The 22142-nt window shown below is 31.8% G+C and overlaps 4 protein-coding genes across 9 annotated transcripts; all 4 read left to right on the forward strand.

The window, feature by feature from the left end:
* Positions 1-2549: 2549 nt before the first annotated feature.
* LOC108205892 (protein E6-like) lies at positions 2550-3810 on the forward strand. Its single transcript, XM_017376016.2, has one exon. The coding sequence runs from the start codon at positions 2649-2651 to the stop codon at positions 3597-3599; it is 951 nt and encodes a 316-aa protein (XP_017231505.2). The 5' UTR covers positions 2550-2648; the 3' UTR covers positions 3600-3810.
* Positions 3811-10392: 6582 nt separating this feature from the next.
* LOC108197749 (uncharacterized) lies at positions 10393-12150 on the forward strand. 2 transcript variants are annotated; one of them, XM_064085894.1, is made up of 4 exons: positions 10393-10550; positions 10875-11057; positions 11145-11398; positions 12033-12150. In XM_064085894.1, the coding sequence occupies exons 1-3, from the start codon at positions 10539-10541 to the stop codon at positions 11364-11366; spliced, it is 417 nt and encodes a 138-aa protein (XP_063941964.1). In that variant the 5' UTR covers positions 10393-10538; the 3' UTR covers positions 11367-11398; positions 12033-12150. The 2 variants fall into 2 exon arrangements, with proteins under 2 accessions (XP_063941964.1, XP_017220934.1); XM_017365445.2 differs by having other exon boundaries at positions 11145-12150.
* A 486-nt stretch (positions 12151-12636) lies between these two features.
* Positions 12637-16335, forward strand: LOC108215171 (protein NUCLEAR FUSION DEFECTIVE 6, mitochondrial-like). Of its 3 annotated transcripts, none has more exons than XR_010288134.1 (3): positions 12637-12842; positions 12928-13046; positions 13850-14029. XR_010288134.1 is itself a non-coding variant. In XM_017387569.2 (3 exons), the coding sequence occupies exons 1-3, from the start codon at positions 12709-12711 to the stop codon at positions 15997-15999; spliced, it is 261 nt and encodes an 86-aa protein (XP_017243058.1). In that variant the 5' UTR covers positions 12637-12708; the 3' UTR covers positions 16000-16335. The 3 variants fall into 3 exon arrangements, 2 of the variants coding, with proteins under 2 accessions (XP_017243058.1, XP_017243043.1); XM_017387569.2 differs by lacking the exon at positions 13850-14029 and adding an exon at positions 15992-16335; XM_017387554.2 differs by lacking the exon at positions 13850-14029 and adding an exon at positions 14329-14533 and having other exon boundaries at positions 12638-12842.
* Positions 16336-17387: 1052 nt separating this feature from the next.
* On the forward strand, positions 17388-20814 carry LOC108207879 (protein NUCLEAR FUSION DEFECTIVE 6, mitochondrial). Of its 3 annotated transcripts, none has more exons than XM_064085895.1 (4): positions 17388-17607; positions 17693-17814; positions 19931-19982; positions 20571-20814. In XM_064085895.1, the coding sequence occupies exons 1-3, from the start codon at positions 17474-17476 to the stop codon at positions 19936-19938; spliced, it is 264 nt and encodes an 87-aa protein (XP_063941965.1). In that variant the 5' UTR covers positions 17388-17473; the 3' UTR covers positions 19939-19982; positions 20571-20814. The 3 variants fall into 3 exon arrangements, with proteins under 3 accessions (XP_063941965.1, XP_063941967.1, XP_017233806.1); XM_064085897.1 differs by lacking the exon at positions 20571-20814 and adding an exon at positions 20319-20556; XM_017378317.2 differs by lacking the exon at positions 19931-19982.
* The last annotated feature ends 1328 nt before the right edge of the window (positions 20815-22142 follow it).

The following is a 22142-nucleotide window of genomic DNA, read 5'->3' on the forward strand; positions in this document are numbered from 1 at the left end:
TATCTGTCCACTTTGGAAGTAAAAATTTGTCCCTATTTATCTGTCCATTTATATTTTCAAAACTAATTTAATGATAGTTTTTCAAATATATCTCCATAATTTCAATTTTCAAGACTTGACTTATTTAAAACTTGGTTGAATTCATGTTTTCAAGACATAAAGTTGGGGTATTCCACCATTTTCAAGATATTAATTAGAGGTATTTAATGAAAAAGTTCATACAATCAATTATTCCTTGGTATGTGTTTTTTTTCTTCCAAAATGGACAGATAAAAAGGGACGGAGGGAGTAGTATTTAAGATCTTAAAGTGCTAGATTGTGTAGCGTTAAGGGAAAGATAATAAACATTGCATGATCTAACATTTTGAATTGCAAAATAATATGTCGGGATTATCTTCTTCGGCAGTGGAGTTTTTTCTTGAAAAATTAAGGCAGTGAGGGCTAAACACCCTTTTTTGGTGGAGGTATGAAAACAATTTGAAGAAGCCGAGTTAGAAGTTGTGCTTTCAGACATTACTAGTGAGTCTTCCCAAGATGCTGCCATCATGGTTAATGATCATAATTAGACTTTTAAAACAGCACAAGTAGATTAAACGACACTCTTAATTTCTTCTGCAGACATTTATAATGATACAGTTGTGAATAAATTTGAATTAAAAAAACGTAGTTGCATAATAATGGATGAGGTGTTGTCAAATTGAGATTAGGAAGCAAGATAATGGTTGCGCAACTGATGCAAATTGAGTGAACTATCATAATCATGATGAAGATCAAGTAGTGAGGCTGAAGATTGATGGACAGACACTAGTAGTAATTCAACAACAGAAAGAGAGGGTGGCATGAATCATTATTATCATCTATGGCATGATACACAAAAGTCTTCCTGTGCCATTCATTATGCATAGATGCTTCCTAAATACCCATTTATTTCTTTTGCTAAACTACTTTGGTCCCATGCTTTATCTTTCTTTTTTCCTTGACCAACTACAACTGCACCATCAATTGCGCAACAAATTTCATGAGGAGACTCGAGAGTCAAGGCAGGAGATGAAAAGGTGGAAGAATTTGCACAAACATTGACATTGAAATTATAGAAGTATTTTATTTTGTTCAGAACAATACTCTCTCGTGTTCTTAATTATTCGTCTTTTGACTTTTTAATATGTTTGTTAGAGTGCTTTGGCTATATAGTTAAAATTTTCTTTTTCTAAATAAAAATATTACAGCAATACTTTTATTCATAAAAAATATTTGAAAATAACATTTATATCTACATGATCAAAGCACCTTAAAATGTGTGCTAAAAGGTCAGAAAACAGTCATTCAAAAAAGGAGAGAGGGAGTGTATAAGTTTGAGATTTTACTAAATGAGTGTCTCTTTTCTTAAAATGATTTAAATCTATGTATAGTTTGTCGTATAATTTTTCTCGATAACAAGAAATTGATGATTGTACTTTTAACAAAGACATGCATGTGCAACACTATCCAGTATCCATCCATGGCTCTGGACTGAATACCCTGTAGGGGTGCATCAAAGTACATGGTGAAGTGAGAGGTGGATAAATCTTTGCATTCCAAAGAAGAGGGGGAGTTAAATGAGAAGCAACATAAGTTGGTAAAAACCTTAATTGCATATGGGCAAGTAGGAAACACTAGTGTATGCAAACAATACAGAACCAGTAGTGTATCATAGATTCAGAGCTTAACCTACATGCGTATCAGTGTATGAGTTGCACATGATCTGTGTTCACTCCATATTGCAACTACTTGAAACCCCACCAAACTTCTCCATCTCATTATTACCTGCCCACTCCACACTCCTTTCTCTCCTGTGTATCCATCTTTTCCGTTAATTTCGAAACATTTTAAATTTCCAAATGCCTAAATTCATCATATTTACATAAGATATGATATTACTTTTGAACCAGGCCATCTTTCTTTTCCACCCATTTCACCTAATTAGTTGAAAAAACACCATTTCAGCTACAAACACCATCAATTTGGGTGGACACATGTCAAGTGAAGTTGATGAAATATGCTCTCTTTGGACAAAATTATGTCACTCTATGATTAAAAAAAAAAGATAACCAGAAAAAAAAATTGGATTCTTTTATTAGGATTTTCTGGCTTCTACAGTTATAGGTTTATTTATTTAGCTTATGTATATATATATAAAAAAAAAAAGAATTCTATGTTTTGAAATACAAGTCATTTGATTTTTTAACATATATTTTGAATATTTTGACCGCGTTCGCTAAATTATTAATTTTGAAATTTCTTTTCTGAGTTATAATAGTAATTTTATATATTTACTAAAAAAGAAAATTTAAGAAATAATAATTTTCATTATGTGACCAAAAAATTTAGAAATATGTGTCAAAAAATAAAATGATTTATATATTTCAAAATAGAAGAGTAAAATTAAACATGATATTTGTAATTGCAATTCCTAAATCACATGTGACACCAACACCCTTTTTTCCTACACGAAAATCACAAATTGTATGTTTGTATAGAATGGCAAGTCAATTTAATAAAAAGACCAGCACACACTTGACACAACACAACACATAAAATCCTCTATATAGAGGCAGCACCTTAACAATATTTTCCCAACTAGATACCCAACAATTCCTTTCTAATCCAGCATGGCTTCCCCTACCACCTATTTTTCTATCCTCATCTTCCTAACCCTCTTTTCCTCCCTTCATGTTCATGCAAGAGAAAGCAAGTTCTTTAGCAAATTCACCAATGACAACAATGCCAAACAGCTTCTCCCACCAAAAGAGCAAGAACAGCCCTTAAACAAACCAGAACAAGAGCCAAATTTCATCCCACAGAACCAACAAAACTCCGGGGGCTATGGCCTCTACGGACACGAATCAGGCCAACTCCCTCCCACCACCACCACCACCGAAAACCTCCCCTACACAACAGAAACAGAAAACTCATACAACAAAGAATCCATCCCTAGTTCCAACAATGGCCAGTACTACAACAATGATGCTCAAGTCAATACCGAATCCTACTCAAACAATGACCAGTACTACAACAACAATGCTCAGGTCAATACCGAATCCTACTCAAACAATGGCCAGTACTACAACAATGATGCTTATGTCACTAAGCCGCAAGGCATGAGTGACACAAGATTCATGGACGAGGCCTACAAGCCCTACACGACTCCCATCAACAACAACGACAACAACAACAACAATTATTATAATAACGGCAATATGTACAACAATAGGCAGCATGGGATTGGTGAGGCCAAGCTCGGAGTGACTAATGACAACAATTACAACAATGAGAAGCAGGGCATGAGTGACACAAGGTTCTTGGAGAACGGAAGGTATTATTATGACCTTAATAGCGAAAATAATTACAATCTTAATGCTAATAACGTCAATGAAAATTCAAGAGGGTTCAACTCAAGAAATGAGTATTACAACAATAGAGGCAATTATGGAAACTCATTTAGGCAGCAGTATGGGAACAATGAGAACTCCAACTCTTATGAAGCTAACAATTCCATGGAAGGGTACAATGGGAATCAAGAGGAGTTCCAGGAGAGCCAAGAGGAGCAATTCAATCCTTGAGCTTGAATGTTCATTAGTTACATGAAATGAAGTCTATTTATTAATTGTGATTTTTAATATATATTTGTAATATAAATGTTTCACCCGGAGAATACAGATGAACTTGTACCGGATCGAATTGTTATACATTATAATCTGATTATCTATGTGTTCGTGCAGAATTGCAGATTGCAAAAGCAATAAATAATATTTAAGATGAACTTGTACTGGACTCGAAGTGTTATAAATTATAATCTGATCATCTACGTGTTCGTGCAGAATTGCAGATTGCAAATGCAATAAATAACATTTATAGTATTATAAATCTCTCCGCACAGAGTATGGAGGCTTTAGAATTGTAGGTCGCGCGCAACACCTATTTCCTTCATTTAGTATGACATTATTTGCTCGGAATTATTTTTTGGCTTCCTCCAAAAGACTTGATACTAGTAAAATTCTTCGACCGTTCATATTCAAAATAATTTATTTTTTTATCTTTACGACATAGGACTTGGATTGACACTCACTCAATAAAATTTTCACCACAAAACCAAAAACTTGCTGCCCCCTTTTCTTACTTTCTTGTACCACTTGTACAGTTGTACCAAAAGCCATGGGCATATTCATGTACTACTAGTTTGGATTCACCAATGTTGCGGTAACGCTTAACAAACCGTACTAGCAGACCTACATGATCAATACTCAGCATTATAGTCCATTATGCCTCAGGTCCACCAGCACAAAATCATGCCCCATTGTTTAATGTACACAAGTTAATAATCTTATCTCCATTGTATTTAGAGATAATAAAAGCAATTGAATTCTTGAAGTTAGTTACCCGAACTAGAGTTTATCTTTAGTTCTGTAAGGATTATCTTAAACACAACACGTGTGAGTCGTGTTTTGTTGAAATATAAGTATAAGATTCATAAAAGAGTCTCCTCGAATACTTTAAAGTTTTAGATGGAATGGTTACCTATATGATATCAGAGCTCTGGTTTACGGGAGGTGTCAGGTTCGAGTCCATGCCACCCCTAATAATCTCTGCTGACTTGTAATTGTAATTTGGGCTCCTTGGATGTAACCTCCCTGCTGACTTGTAATTGTAATTTGGGCTCCTTGGACTAATGATCTGCATCAGGTCACCTGTTTCCACTTTTGGTGCAGAGGAGGATTATGTTCCGGTATCCAAAGACTCTCAATGATCCAAATTGTGTTGTTGTCTAAGCGACATGATCAGTTAAAACACGTACTCCCTATGTCGCACTTTATTATTATAAGTTTATAACCACGCATTCGTAAACTATACTTATTTAACATTTATTAACTATTTTTATGTGGTTAAGATTAAGTCAAGTATCCATTTTTAAATTAAAAAAAATGAAGAAAAAACGTATTCATTTCTTAAAAATTGTGTTAATCAAACAAGCTCATACAAATCACTGTACAATGTTTGAGTTGATTGGGTGAAGTGTGTGAAATGTTGAGTATATAATGTTTTAAATTTTTTTTAGTAAAGATAAGAAAATTATATTTGCAATCATATTTGCAACTACTGACAATCTTATATACAATTACAGATACAGTCTTAAAAACTATTGAAATTAATTTCAATTAAAACAACCATAAATACAACTTCAATGAATATCCTTGCGCAACTGAATCTCAGTTATCAACCAAAAACAACTAATACAATAACTTCTCAAAATAAAAAAACCAAATCAACTAAAATTAATAATCTCAATTCTAATACAATTCTAAAAGCAGTCATACAATTAAATGTTACTTTATGATCAACGAAAAGTCATATTATCGTCACTTTCTCACTCGATTGAATATGTACACACATACCACATACAATTATATTAAAGAAAATTTAACGCACGATTCTTTAATTTCCTTCACTATATTGATTTTATACATTGATTTTATTTGGAAATTAAGGTTTAGTTATTAGTAGACTGAATTAGATTTGTTTGGAAGTGTTGTACGAAACTGTTGTAATGTTAGTAAAAGTGCTGGTAAAAGAAATTGATGATGCAAAACTCATATAATTGTCTAGTAATTTTTTTGAAAAAGGACATATTTTGATTTATAATATTAGAAAATAATGATATTGGAGGGGTGTGATACTAAAGTCCATTGCAATTTCCCGCAAAAATTTTAAAAAAAATTAGCAATTTTTTTAAAAGTATGGTATACCTACTTTCTCTAAAAGCAACTTTTGAGTGAAAAGGTGTTCCGAATTTTTTTTTTTGGATTTACTTAAAAAATTTATTAGTTTTTTTTATAAACAGCTGTTCAGTCAGTTTTTTGTATTTTAAGTAGACACGTAGCAATCTTTAATTAAAAAAGTTTCTCTAATTTACTTTTTAAAGATTAGTATTTTTAAGTCTCAATCACTATATTAATCAATTAATCCGTTAATTAAAAAACATTAATATTAGATATTTCACATGGTGAAACGACTTTAATAGTTTCAAACCAAACATCATCATACTTATTTTTAGTACCTTTTCTTTTGTACTATACTTTTATCATTTAAATAGGAGAACATGGTTTTTCTTAACCTTTTTATTTGTACACTTTTTTATGAAAGTAATTATTACAAGTTTATCTATAGTGTCATATAAAAATATATTAACTCGAACGTATTTATTAATTATTTATTATTTAAAAAAAATTTTTCATTTAAAGACACGTATAACTCTAACATTAATATATTTCCAATAGCATATTAAATATTAAAACACATGCGATAAAAAAATATTAGAAGTCGCCCTTAAATCCCGACTTGTAAACTAATTTGTTTACAAGACTTTTTCTGAGTTTAACTGATATAAACTTATTTGATGTGCCGAACAGATATACATGTTTATTATATTCAATATAAATATACTTCATCTTTGTATTTTAATAGGCTTTTTTTAAAAATAAAATGTTTCATAATATTTGTCTCCTTCTTTGTTTAATGTAACTTTATACAATTATTTTAATAATCGTGTTTTTCAAAATAAAATGTATCATAGTCTCCTTATTTGTTCAATGTAACTTAATACTATTTTCAACATTGACTATCAATAATTCACACAACTTTCAAAATTCTCTAAACAACTAATTATGAAATTTCATAAAATTGATGAAAATTTGGTTATATTCATGTTTAGTTAATGCAATTTTAGTGATGACAACAATAATAAGATATCACGTTTAATATTTTTTTAATATGTGTGAAATTTGTAAAGAAAACTATTAAAATGGGCAGAAGGGAGTATCAACTAAAATATATCATTATTTATTTAACTTTATTTTAATTTTAATATAAAGACATATTATTCTCATATAATTATATTTACAAATAAAGTAAACATGTCATCCGGTCCAAACGAATGATGGTGGTAATGGTTGAAGGTTGACTTGTATATACGTATCGATTTAATAAAAAAATTGAATAATCAGTAAAAATTACCAGCGCAATCATTATATATTACCGGTGTAATTACTAAATATTATTGTTTTTCTAATTTTCATTTGACTTATGTTTCTAGTGGAGTCAATGATTTATAGTGGTATGCTACGAATCTCTATATAAAAAGGACTTATATATTATATTTCCTCTCTTGATTATTGTTGCACAGCGGAATTCGTAAACTTTGTTACAATATTACGAATTTGCAATATTTTTCGATTGCTGCCTTCTAGAACTCAGGTTGGAATTTTTTATTCTGATTTTGTCTTGTCACTTGAGTTTCTCCAATTTACACGGTAAATCTTGTTCAAAGATTCCACTTACTTTATATCGAGAAAAGCTGGAGCTACTTTTGAAGATATAAATATTGTGGACAGTCAGCGTACTTGTAATTCTGTGAAATATTTTATATAGATGTTGATTGTGAAAGGAAGGGCTACCTTTGATATTTATCAGAAAAAAGTAAACGAAAGAGTATTGTATACGTTACTTTTGATTAAGGGAATAAAATGAAACGATTAATCGAGGGTGACATTAAAATGCTGATTACAGATAGTAAAAGTATTTTAAAAGTTATGGATGACATAGTTGTAATTGACTATGATTTACCTATCGAGTCATAAAAAATATTTTTGTGTGAAAACACACATTTGTAGTGATCAACTTCATCACTAATATAAATGTTGTGGACTTTTATAAAATACAAGATTATTACAATTTTGTTATCGATTGTATTCCTCCACAATTTCAGTTAGATTTATTTGAAAATGTTCTGTTTGATGTCATGTGAAGTACATACATGCCTTTTAGAGAATTTTGAAGACCAAATATTAATTTGCAATATATAGTATGGTAATTTTTTTGTGATTTAATCAAAAAAAATTGAATAATAAATAAATATTACCGGCGCAATCACTACTTTTTACCGATTCAATTACAAAACATTATTGTTTTCTAATCTTCATTTGACTTTTGTTTCTAATAGAGTCAATGATTTATAATGGTATGCTACGAACCTTTATACAAGAAGCACTTATGTATTATATTTTCTCTCTTGATTATTGTTGCGCAACGGAATTTGTAAACTTTGTTACACTATTATGAATTTGAAATATTTTTCAGTTACTATCTTCTATAACTCATGTTAGGGATTTATTTTTTCTGATTTTGTTATGTCACTAGAGTTTCTCTGATTTACATTGTAATTAATCTTGATCAAAGATTCCACTTATCTCGAGAAAAGTTGATTAATGTATCCGTAAACATGAATAGGGATCCTTTTATTCTAAGCACTCTTGCTGGTGATGAGATTTATATTGCAAAGAGGGGAGAATTTCAGTGTATGAAGGCTTCTTTTAACAATGGTATTCTCACCCCGGTCTACATTGGCTTGTTGAATGATGAGAGTCTATTTATGATTGGTATCCTCACTCCGGTCTACATTGGCTTGTTGAATGAAAAGGGTCTAACCATGTGGAAGATGATGATGTTTTTGTATTGTTTGGAAGCTCCTATCTATGGGAAATATTTACACCCATTGAGATTAATGCATGATGTTTGTATAGAGGGCATTTTCAACTCCAAATTGTGATATCTAACGTGTACAAGCTAATTGTATCTCCTTTATCTCATGGATATATATTAAAATTAAGAAAAATCCGGTACAAACATTAGATTGTCTAAGATGGAGAGTAACATTACAAATAAATATTTGCTTGTTCAAATCAAAAGCTACTATACCATACATACTAATATTTGGGAACGCAAACATGATTTATTTTTATTTAAAAAACATATGGTGGATTATGATTTGATTTCTTGCTAGTTATACTTGTTATAAAGAACTCTGAACAACAGCTCGTATGATCATATCGGTGAAAGAAATTATAACAATTTATTTGAAGTGGTTGTACTTTAACTAGCTGACTACTGAAATTTCACATGAAATATATTTTTTATTTTTGATATTTTTATAATATCATTAAAATAAGTATATCTCAACATCTATGCGGTTGGATCTTCAAGAAATATGTAAAAAAAAATAAGATATTAATTGAATTTTTATAAAAAAAACAAATTTTTATAAACTACTCGAACTCAACTCGGTTCTTAACGAGTTCGAACAACAAATATTGTTTGATTAGCTTAATGATCAAACTCGACTTGTCAAGAGAAAACTCGAACACGATAAGTAAAAACTCGGCTCGGTTCCTTTACAACCCTAACTGAGATGGAAGAGAGCGAATAAAATGTATGTTTTTCTCACTTTTGTGAAGGTTTGGTGTGAGAGTTTTAAGCTCCGGTGTTAGCTCTAAGTTTATCACCGGAAGAACTTATTTGGGGGAGTTTTTTCCTGAAAATTTAAGGGCGAGTTTCTATATAAAAAAAGTACATATTTTTATAATTTTTTAGATATAAATATTAAGAAGATGTTTTATATTTGTTATTTAGTAAAATATAAGGATTTATTCAAAAAAAAAAGAATTATATGTATTTTTTTTTCCAGAGATAAGGTTTTATTTCTCAAAACCAAGTTTAGTAAAACGAGCGCCAAGCACTTTTAATAAGAAAACATGTTTTAAAAAACTCCCTAAATTGAATCAATGACTTCACCGGAAGCAAGGCAACGATAGAAATTCAGTTAAAAGGCCTTCTGTACAATTCAGGGTAGCAACTGAGCAACTCATCATTCATGTTCAGCGGTTATTGATTATTTAAAATCTGTTAAATATTTTGACAGTGCAAATATTATATTTACGAGTACAAACTGACGGAAGAACATCAACTTTTCTCCCTCACCAACAGCAAAACTATTGATGCATTTTATCATGTCACTAAAATTATATGAAAATGGCGTCGTATTCCTTAGACGACATCAATTACTACTTGTCATTTTATTACTACATACACAGCTATGAAATAATGAAATGAAATAAAATAAAATAGTATCACAGTTGCAGAGTAAAGAGGCATCATATTAATTTTTCAGTACTACTGATAGTGAAGCAACACCATACTATTAATTATATAATTATTAGTACCCTCCAAACAACCTAGCAAGTAGCAAGTGACCCATTTATACATTAAACTATTTAAAACCATAATTCTATATTGCTGGATTATTGTTCATCAACCTCTTGTCCGAGTTTATTTTAAGTGTTAGTCACTATCTAATTAGCAGACTTAAAATTATTTTTAGGAAAATATGTTCAAACTGGCTATCCAAAATTACATGCACAAATATACAATGATGGCTTATCATATATTAATATAATTAAGAGCCAAGAATGAGAAGAAAAAACTAGAGCAAATACAAGAGAACAGAACACAAGGGTGACTAATATGCTAGGAGGGGCCCAAGAGAATGATTTATGGTAATGTTTAAGGAATAGTTCTAAGTTTGTTTGAAAAGTAAGCCTTTACTTGTATTAAAAACGAGTTTGGTTGGTGATATTTGGATTGCCAATCATCTCCTCCTTTTTGCAGCTCTTATGAATACTCAGGTGAGTTTTTTTTTTCATGGCTTTTGATTGTTCTCTAAAAGTCCTGCTGATTTAGAGTCTGGATTCTGTGAAATTCAAAGCATTTTTGTATCGAAATCTTTGTTGTAGAATTTATATGATCTTTCTTGAGCTCTCTGATTATTAATTCTAATAGCAACTAGCAAGTGCTTGTGCATTTTTTCTGTATGATGAATACCATAAGCTTTCTTTGATATGATATCAAAGAAAAAGCACAACTGAAATGAATGATTAAATTTGATATAGTCACTTTTCCAGATGCTGCTGATTTTTAACGTGACTTTTCGGGTATAATTTTGGTAACAGATGGCTCTGCAGGATAATTTGATGCGAAATGGATGGCCTCTTGGGCTCGAAAACATGAACACCAGATTGCTCCAAGCTGCAGACAGCTCACCGCAGGCTGCAGTGGTCGCATCAGAGCCAAGTTCTTTACATGTGCCATCTTCCAGCTTCTCATCATTCTCATCCTCCAATCTTGACACAGAGGTACTAATTTTTGTGAAAATAGACTTGTCATTTATAATTTCACTCTGAAATCATGATATTAATTTTAGTTCAACATGTTTGCTACAGTCCACAATATCATTTTTCGCAGACCACAGTGTGACACTAGGGCGGTTGATTGGAATCAATCCGAGGTCCAGGCAAAGCTTGCGCTTCACAAACACAATGCAAGCTGAGACGGAGCAAGAACCTGGTAGCATTGTCTCTGCTAATGGTGAAAAGATGATGTGTCGGGGGATTTGTGTTCCTTTGCTGCGAAATATAATGGTGATGAAATGCAAGAGCTACTAGCAAAAGACATGATTTATATAGTGAAGTATTAGGTTGTGTTCACTTGGCATGAATGGAATGGAGGGAGAATGGAATGAATTTTGTACTCTAGAATGGTGTTGCTTAAAGAAAATGTATATAGTTTTCATTCCTTCAATCATTCCAATCATACTATTTTAACTATAATTCTAACCCACATGTTTTGGAAGGAATGCTCATTCCATCTCTACATCATGTTTCTTTATCTACTTTCTCACAAGAAATTTAACTGCATTCATATTTTGTCCCTATTATTTCATACTTTCTTTTTTTTCTCCTTAAAACCTCTATATAATTTTTCATTCCATTCTCCCTCGCTGTGTTCATTTCATGGAAAGGAATGAGGGGAGAATGGAATGAAAAATTATATAGAAGTTTTAAAGAGAAAGAAGAAAGTATGAGATAATGGTGACAAAATATGTATGTACTTAATTTTTTTGTGAGAAAGATTGTGAAGAAACATGATGTTGAAATGGAATGAGCATTCTTTCCAGAACATGTGGGTTAGAGTTATAGTTAAAATAGTAAGGTTGGAATGATGGAAGGAATGACAATTATATACATTTTATTTGATCAACACCATTTTTGAGTACAAACTTCATTTCATGCTCCCTCCATTCCATTCACTCCAAGTGAACACAACCTTAGTGTTTTGGTTGTTGTCAATAAAATTTGTAGCCGGCTGAGACCTGAGTGTATGCAATTTGTAAAGGCATGGGCCTTGCTCGGTATAATTCAAGTCCCGGAGAAAACCATTTTTCCTTGATGAACCCGAGTCAATATAAATAACTGGTCAAGTCAATAAACATAACTAATTAAGATGGACTCTTCCACGATAACCGGGAATTTTGGGAAACAAAATCTACAATAAAATCTTTATAAATAGAACAAGAAAATTGGAGCGGAATTGTTGCATTTATTTATTATGTTGTAAAACAGATTTTTGTATTTTCAGATATTTAAAGTTTTTTTAATTAAAATAACTATAATTTTTGAAAAATATTGTAAAATAAAAGATTATTTTTAAATTATTAAAATTATATTTTATCCGATTTTAGAGAATGACTCAAAATGAGGATTCAAATTTTCTTTTAAATATGAACTTCATCTATTAATATATTTATATAATTTATATAATGTAATATGGTTAGCTTTGCAAAAGATAATTGAAAATTAATTAAAATCTTCACAAAAATTCTAGCTTTACTTGAAAAAAAATGATAATATTTTTTTATGGGTAAAAAAAAAAGAATTGCAAAACCCCATCAAAACCCTGAATTGCTTTCTTCTTCACAAATCGACTTTTTCACAGAGAAGAACAAACATGGCCGCCATTGCTGCTAGATCACTCCTACGTTCCGCGCGTTTGGGAAGCACAAGATTCGCCAAACCCACCAAGTCCCCTTCTTCCCCTTTTCATCTCCCCAAACAAAAACCCCCCTCTTCATTCATTTCAAGGTCACTTTTAACCATATAAATCTACACACATCTATGTATTATATACACACTTATATGATTATGATGTAAATTTTGAATTTTACAGGATGCCAGTTGAGATGAGTTGTGCTATGGATTCGATGTTACCGTTTCATACAGCTACAGCTTCTGCGTTGCTCACTTCGAAGCTTTCTGTCACTCCCAGGATCAATTGGGCCATTGATGGTATACTAAAATAACCCTTTTCTTTGTATCGGTTTTAGTTGATTTTACAAATGCCCTGTTGTTTTTTTTAATTGATAGTAGTAGATTTAGGAAAAAGAGGTTAAAGTTTGGATTTTAGATATTTAAATTGGACAAGGATGGAGATTCTAATAAATTATCAAATTCGAGAAGAAAGGGGAAAAACCTAAGCATTAGGTTTAGTAATGGGCTGTTTTAGTAATGTACCTTGTATATGACACATCTGCAAAGCATTTGATAGCTTCTTGGCTTGGCCCTCTTCACATATGTATTTTTTTACCCATTTAGTGCCCGACACCAGTTTGCATAACATAGGTCAAGTGTTCTTTTCGTATCTTAGTTTTTTCGTGGCAGTCGTAAGTTATAGACATAGATAAAGCATAATAATGATAATTTGAGAATGAGGTTGGATCGGTAATTTGAATGAGAAGAATTATCATGTGAAACAAAGAGATCATCTAATATCATGTGTGTTCGTTGTACTTTTATTGTAATTGTTGAGCTAAGTTACCATTGTACCTTTTGGTAATTAAAAAACTATGTGTTATATGTTTATTTTTAATTATTTAAATTGGGATTAAATGATAATATTTTAAAATGATATGTGGTGTAATTAACAAATTTGGAATCCTGGCTTTTGTCTTGAGTCACCGGATTACAATGTTTTTTTTTTTTGAAATAAAGGACCACTGTCCAGGTTATAGTCAGATTATAGTGACTGGCACATCTTTGGGTTTTAAATTATTAGCTTGCTGAGTTTTGCAACTCCCCCCTACAATTTTCAGGTTATATGGATTCATAAAGGTTGATTTGGATTGGAAGGATTTTTTGCATTGGATTATCTTCTTTAGACAATTTGTTTATAAGCAGCGCCTTTGGTTGCTAAGCTTAAATATTGTAATAGTTACTTTGTAAGAATTTCGGACTAAAAAACTGTTTTGTATATTAGTTTGATTACATTAGCATTTAGCCGTCTATAAAAGTGTGGCATGTTATATTATTAGAGATCTAAATTACTTTTCACTTGACTGCCACTTAGCTTGACGCGTGGGTAGTAACTAGTGAGTTTTTGAGATTGACATGTCATGACTTTTTCTTGATATAGGAAAATTTGGAGTTCTAATACTGTAACATGCCACACGTTTAATATATTGTTGCTATATCGTATTGTTCAAAATTATATCATCTCTAGACACATTACTTCACCCCACTAATTGGATTGGATAGTAGCTTGCTGAGTTTTGCAACTCTTTACAAATTTCAGGTTTTATGGATTCGTAGAGGTCGATTTGGAATGGAAGGATTTTTGCATTGAATTGTCATCTTTAGACCTTTTCTTTTTAGCTGAGCCTTTATATTGTGAGCTGACAATTTATAGAAGTTACTTCTGTAAGATAATATTGGACTTATAAATTGGGTTGTATTTTAGTTGATCAAATTAACAGTCTGAAAGGGTGCGGGTTGTTACAGTTTTCTTGAACTGAATTTAGAATTAATCTCCGTTGAATTAAGGGCAAGTTTAGGGGTTTTGAAGTCAATTTGTGAATGATCTGTGAAATATTAATTCTGTTAATTGAAGTCAGTTTGGGGAACAAGTTACATGAAACTAACTGAAAATGGGAGGTGAGTGTAGTCAAAAGCAGGATACCAAAGACCAGAATTGTATTTCATACCATTTAGATTTGCTTATCATTCTACGGTGGATGAAACTTACTGAATATGGGAGGTGAGTGTGGTCAAAAACAGGTACCAAAGACTAAAATTGTGTTTCATACCATTTAGATTTGCTTATCATTCTATGGAGAAACGAGATATATTATAATGGATGTATGTTAGTATAATGTTAGAACATAATTTTGTATCAATAGTAATTAGTTTGGGTCAATAGCTATTGGTTGGGGAATTGGGGAGATTTTCATATACATGTCAGATTGGATGAAAGGATGGTATGTTTTGATGAGTGGTGCCCTAAATCAGTTCCAGATGATTAATGATTTGTTTCTTCCTAAGTTCTATTTACTTGTCTAAGGATTCTATATTGTTTGAAAAATGATATATTCTTGTCAAATTTGGTTTCTAGTAATGTTAACGAGCTTTCTTTTAACTAATAATAAATCTTTTATTTCAAAATGGTAAAATATTGAAAGTTCACTCTACAATGATTAGTTTGTGTCATTACCCATGCTCTTGAATTTCACTTATATGATCACATCATGCCATGCAGTTTTATGTGACAATGTCAAAGTTATTTTTTTTATTCTATAATCGATTTCTTTCAGGATCTTTGCACTAATGTTATTGCACTTCAACCTGACGAGTCTTCATATTATATATGTAACTACATAAACTTTTTACTTTTGTCTCATAAATTTTCTTGACATGTATATGTGATAGACCTCTATAGATTGATTGTTTATGCCGAAGAAATACTGGTCTGTGTTGGAAAAGTTAAGTGGGTCTGCTACTATATTACATGTCTGCTATATTATTGGTTCAACACACTCAGAACTCTCTTTCAGCTGAAACTGCTTGGTTAATAGACCATGATTATTTTGGATAGATACTATTCTCATCGTCACATTTACATATATGTTAACATATATATCTCTGTTAAAAATCTTGACCGAGACACTCCTCGTTTCTTTTCTTTTTGGTTTAGGGGTGTAATACTGAACATGGCTGAATATTACTTGGAGAGTGTTCGTTATATTTCTGTGTTTTGTTCTACCAGTTTTGGAAGTTTATAGACCTTGGCCACCGGCCAGTGACTGATAGTCCAGGACAAAAAAGTTTCTGTATTATTATCAGTTTGCAATATTTATATTTCGTGGCCTTCAGATTGCAAGTATACAAACTTGCAACAAGGTTTACGTTGTCGTATCGTAAGCATATATCTTCTTGGTTTGTGAATCCTTTTTTTTTTGTAGATGATTGATTGTGACTCTGTGAGTTGTGGGGATGTGCTGCATCTGGAGTATGTTACAACTTACAAGTATAAGAAGTGAATAGAATTGGTCCCTTGAGTTAAGAACACAAATTTCTTATATGTTTCTACTAGCATATAAGTAGTATGTTGAAGGCTAGGGAAATGTTCCTGACAAAAAATAAGGCTAGGGAAATGTTTACACCGGAGAAAGAGCAATTCAGATGTTTTATTTGGTTTGAATAGAATGCAGTGAAGTAGCTAATTCTCTACAAATTTCTCACTCATATTAGTCATCAACTTTATCGATTACAAGTGAATACACTGGTGACAGTTTATATAGTGCAATAGTGCACATCTCTGTTCAAGCCAAACTGAATCTTAAGTCCGGTTCCTAGGTCCTGAATTCTATTCTTTCGTAATATGCAAACAAATTATCATTAGCAAGCAATATGCAATTCAATTTTCTCTGCAGAAAATATGGACATTATGAAAAATATAATGTCTCTGCAGAACTAAACATGCAAAAAGTGTCATGTTTATGTATTTTGAACATATACAACGATGTAAAAAAAACATGTATTTTGATTTAGATCCTAAAAATCTATTTAAAAGATAGGGGTATTTTAGTGGTTATATGGTTTTATTTTAAGGATTAATTCTCTCGCATTAGCCTGTACATATATATTTCAAACCCCGGGCTAAACAAGAAATTGCAACTTTTTATAAAATTTTTTTAAAAAAAAAACTGCTATCACTCTAACAAAATTACTTTCATGATGTTAAGCATACTATCAATATAAAATATCACATATCATGTTCTTTTTATTGTAACTTTAATTAGTAAAAAAATATTAAATTTACATTAATCTCATCAACCTGATCACGTCAATATATCACATCACTATTAACATATATTTTATACTCCCTCCGTTCCAATTTATCAGTTTTGTTTGACTTTTTATGGTCAAATTGACCAAACTTTAACTGAAATTTGTATATATAAAATAACTAGAAAAAATTATAAAAAAATATATCACTGAAATCTACATCAATTTTATTTTAAAATGTATTTTTTTCAATTTTCAAGATCATGTAAAAATAATTATTAATTACCAGTCAAAATTTGATCAATTTGACCACAAAAAATCAAACCAGACAGATAAATTGGGACGGAGAGAGTAACAATTTTATATCCAATACACATAACACTCCTTTTAAATAATTTTAGTCCACTCTTAATTACTTAATTAGTTAATTATCATTTTTTCGTTATTGCCTTACTTATTTCTTTTCGGTGATATAATAGACAAAAAATGGATAAAATATCGACATTTACAAGAAAAATTAAAATTTAATTTTTCAAAAAAGATTGCGATAATAATTTGGTCTGTACGAGCTAAAAGCCTAAAAGTGCAAAACCCCAAGAAAACCCTTGAATTTCTTTCTTCTTCATCATCAGAAACTAGTTTCTTTGCACAAAAACATGGCCGCCATTGCTGCAAGATCAGTCCTACGCTCCGCGCGTCTGGGAAGCACAAGATTCGCCAAACCCACCAAGTCCCCTTCTTCTCCTTTTCTCCTCCCCAAACAAAAACCCCCCTCTTCATCCATTTCAAGGTCACTTTTTAGCATCCAAATTTACACACATTCATGTATGTATACACACACTTATATGATTATATTGAAATTTTAAATCTTGCAGGATACCAGTTGAGATGAGCTGTGCTATGGATTCAATGTTACCATTTCACACAGCTACGGCTTCTGCATTGCTTACTTCAATGCTTTCTGTCACTCCTAGGATCTATAATTGGACCATTGAAGGTATATTGTGCTGACCCTTTTGTATATAGAGTCTGGTTACAGTTTTCGTCAACTGAATTTGGGTTTAATTTTTTGTGAAAATAAGTGGAAGTTTGTTGTTTTCAAGTCAATTTCTGAATAGTCTTGGAATGTTGGTGGAACTTTGTTGATTTGTGGAATAAATTAGGTGAGGTCTAGACAAGGGAGCGGCTGTGTAGATTGTCTTCATACCATTTATATTTGCTTATAATTGTACAATGGATTGAGAATGCTTATAATGTATGGGGGATAATGTGATGCTAAATCATAATTTTGTTTTGGTAGTAATTGATTCGGGTCATAAATTGATGGGTGTGGCAAGATTTAATCATGCATCCTGGGGTAAGTGCTATTTATGGATTGTACAATTGCTTACAGTAATATAGTTGGGTGATTCATACCGGGGGGGGGGGGGGGGGGGGGGGGGGGGGGGTTAAAAAAGGCTCAATCACCATCAAACAGGAGACCAACTTTCAACTGTGAAAGTATGAAACCATTAAATGGTTTTTAATAGTGTTTGGCTGTTAAAAATTGTTAGAAATCGAAGGAAAGTTGATGTAGAGTGCTGATGTGTTAATATGTTCTAACTTATAAAGTAGATAGCATGACAGAGAAAGTTGCAAGAGATTACTAAATCACCATCAAACAGGAGACCAACTTTCAACTGTGAAAGTATGAAACCATTAAATGGTTTTTAATAGGTTTTGGCTGTTAAAAAATGTTAGAAATCGAAGGAAAGCTGATGTAGAGTGCTGATGTGTTAATATGTTCTAAAGGAGATAGCATGACAGAGAAAGTTGCAAGAGATTACTAAATCACCATCAAACAGGAGACCAACTTTCAACTGTGAAAGTATGAAACCATTAAATGGTTTTTAATAGGTTTTGGCTGTTAAAAAATGTTAGAAATCGAAGGAAAGTTGATGTAGAGTGCTGATGTGTTAATATGTTCTAAAGTAGTAGCATGACAGAGAAAGTTGCAAGAGATTAGGGGGAATAGGATCATGCTCTGTTGTATCAACAGAAGAAGATTGAAAACAGACCACCCTTGTTTCTTGAGTTACGGAGAAGGTAGAGGAAAAGATTATGGTGCGACTCCAGGAGTTAGTTGGGAGCAAGATCTGCATCCGTCCTCATAGTTTTTGTATCTTTCGTGTATGTTATCTTTCATAACAATCACATAAGTACCAAAATTAGGAACATCGGCTGATTTAATTTGTGCTCTGTAGTACATCGAATAGGATGGTGTAGGCATGTCATTTGTGTGGTTCCTGTTGCTTTTGACTGGTAGATGGGGTTGATATTTTTGTGGAAGGATGACCTTTTTTTATTAACAGATTACTTCCAGGCTGTTCCAGCAAGTAAATGGAAACGAAATTTTTCTTGCATTTAATTAATTAACCGACTACAGGTTTTATCTGATTGAGTTGTCAATATACAAGCTTTTGAGTGCATACCTGCAAACTGTTCCCCTGTTCAATGCTGGTTTATCCCTCAACCCCCCAAAAAATGTCTGACGTTTAGAAATTGACAAGCAAAAAGTTCAGACTTTTAATGGAAGAATTAAAGGCTAATGAAGGTGTAAAATGGAGTGGATTGTTATTTACAGGCAATACTTTGAGCTGGCTCCAATACTGAATATAGTCATACGAGCAAGTGCTTGTTTTATTTTCGTAAGATAAGATTTGCAAGTTCAATAAAGCTTAAAACTTCCTAGTTCTTATGACAACGTATAGAATATATTGGAATTCTCATCGTAAACAATTGATTCAACACACAGCTAACTAATCTCCGTGTAGGTTTTCGCGTTCAATAGAGTTCATGAGTCCATGTCTTGTTAATTATCTCTATGATAAGTCATTAGATGATATGATCTAGTCAATTTATATTCTAGAGGTGTTAAAGAAGTATCCTTTCAAGGAAAAACGCCCTTTTTTTTATATCAAAATTGGGGATATACCAAATGGTTACAATATATAAATGATTTGTGTTATTCACCCAAGCTCTTAACTTTTACTTGTATAGTTAGAGCATGCCATACAGTTTTATGTGTTTATGTCCACATTTGTTTTTATTGTTTTCTTTATCGATTTTTTCAGGGTTGTGAGCACTAATTTTGTCGCACGTCAACCTGAAGAGTCTTCAGTCTATGTAATTACATAATCTATTTACTTTGTGCTCTTAATTTTTCTTATCATGTATATGTGAAACCGTAATAGACCGCTGTAGACACTGATTGCTCAAGTCGAAGAGGGTACTGGTTAAGTTGTAAGGTTCATTAAGTGGGTGTCCTACCATACGACCTGTCTGTCATGTGATCGTCCAATACACTCAGAAATTTCTTTCAGCTTAAACCACTTAATTGATAAATGATAAACCATGATTGTTATGGATAGATACTACTGTCACATTTACATTTCAATAAACATATATCTTTGTTAAAATCTTGACCAATACACTCCTCTTTTCCTTTCTTTTTTGGTTTAGGGCTATAATACTGAACATGGCTGAAATTGACTTGGAGAGTGTTCATTATATTCCATGTTTTGTACCGTCACTTTCGGAAGTTTATAGACCCAGTGGCTGATGATCCAAGAAGAAAAGAATTTCTTTTTTTATTATTATCATTTTGCAATATTTGTTCTCTGGCCTGCAGCTTGGAACTATATAATCTACCAACAGCATTTACTTTGTCATAAATTTATACTGTTGGTTTTTTTGTTTCCTTGTGAATTGTAGATGCATGACTATGAGTTGTGGGGATGTGCTGCATTTGGAGGCAATTCAGTGGATGGTGGGATAACAATGTAATAATACAACTTTAGGCAGTTCAACGGTTAACTGTGAAATCAAATTGTTCAACTGTTCCTTTTTCTGGGAAGTGCAAGTAATCATATTTAAATCAGGGACGCATGCATGTAGTATTAAATTGCTGGCACAATTACTAAATGTTGTTTAATTTCAAAATTCTTTAAAGTGGTTATGCTTCTGGTGCAAGTCGAAAACACTTGGTTCTCCCAAAATTGCATGTAGGCATACGTCGTGGCCAGTAAGGGCAACTGTGAACGTTCACTTTTTTAGCACTCAGATAAATGTTGCACTGTCTTTCCTGCATTTTGGGAGAACACATTTTTTTTTTCTTGGATCTCTCATTTTTCTCTAGGGCAGTGTTACAACTTACAATTTTTGCTTTTGCACTAGTATATGAAATTGATCAAAAATTTCACTTCATCATCCGGTGCTAGAAGCTATGATATATGGTTGTAGCCTTTGTATATACAAAGCTGGGGCCTGGGGGTTGTGAACTTTGAAAAAGAGAATTATTCAAATGTTGTGTTTGGTTTGAATGGAATGGACCAAAGAGAAAATGTCATTCGTTTTGAAGGGGGAAATGTACGAACAAGCTAATACTCATAAAACTTTTAGTCATATTATAAATCAACTTTATCAATCACTTAAATAAGTGCAATGAATCTACTGACTACCAATGGTGTTCATATCTCTGTTCCATTTCAAACGACCAAGTGCAACATCCAACATGACAGGAACACACAATAATAAAACCAACTTGAATATGAAATCTGAAATTGGTCTTTAGTATTGTATACTGTTCAGCCTATGATAAACTTAATTACATAAAACTTTCAACGTTCGCTTGGATGGAATGGAGGATGATACAATGAATTTTGTACTCTAATTTGAGAATAATTGAACAAAATATATATAAATATATCTTTCATTCCTTTAATCATTTCGTTCCGAACTATTTGAACTAGAATTCTATCTCACGTGTTTTGGAAGGAATATTCCACTATATTTCATAATTTTCCTTGCACTCTTGATCATAAAAATTTAGACTCGCTCATATTTAGTTACTAATATCTCATACATTCCACTTTCTCTATAGAACTTCCTTTTTAGTTCATTCTCTCCTCATTCCTCGTACACTCCACTTTCTCTATAAAATTTCTTTTTCAGTTCATTCTCTCCTCATTCCATCCAAGTCAGATAAGAAAGTGAAGAATTAAATTGGGAGGCAAGCACAGGTTAAGGTGTATTAAATATAGTTGCTAGTGGCTGACATTTGTATTAGAGTTACATTCTATTTGTTCAAACTCCACTAATTCTTTCCATTTTTACCGTCTTTCAAAACTTTGATATCTGTTTTTCTAATTTTTGTTTTTAATCGCCACATTTAGTCTTATTTACTTTTTAAGAAAACATGTATAATAAAATATTTATTTTAATATAATAGTCTATACTCAATTTTTGCATTTTTTATAGCTAAAAAATAACAAATAATAAGGAGGC

The sequence above is a fragment of the Daucus carota genome, chromosome 1, assembly GCF_001625215.2.
Source record: "Daucus carota subsp. sativus chromosome 1, DH1 v3.0, whole genome shotgun sequence".
NCBI classification, from domain to species: Eukaryota; Viridiplantae; Streptophyta; class Magnoliopsida; order Apiales; family Apiaceae; genus Daucus; species Daucus carota.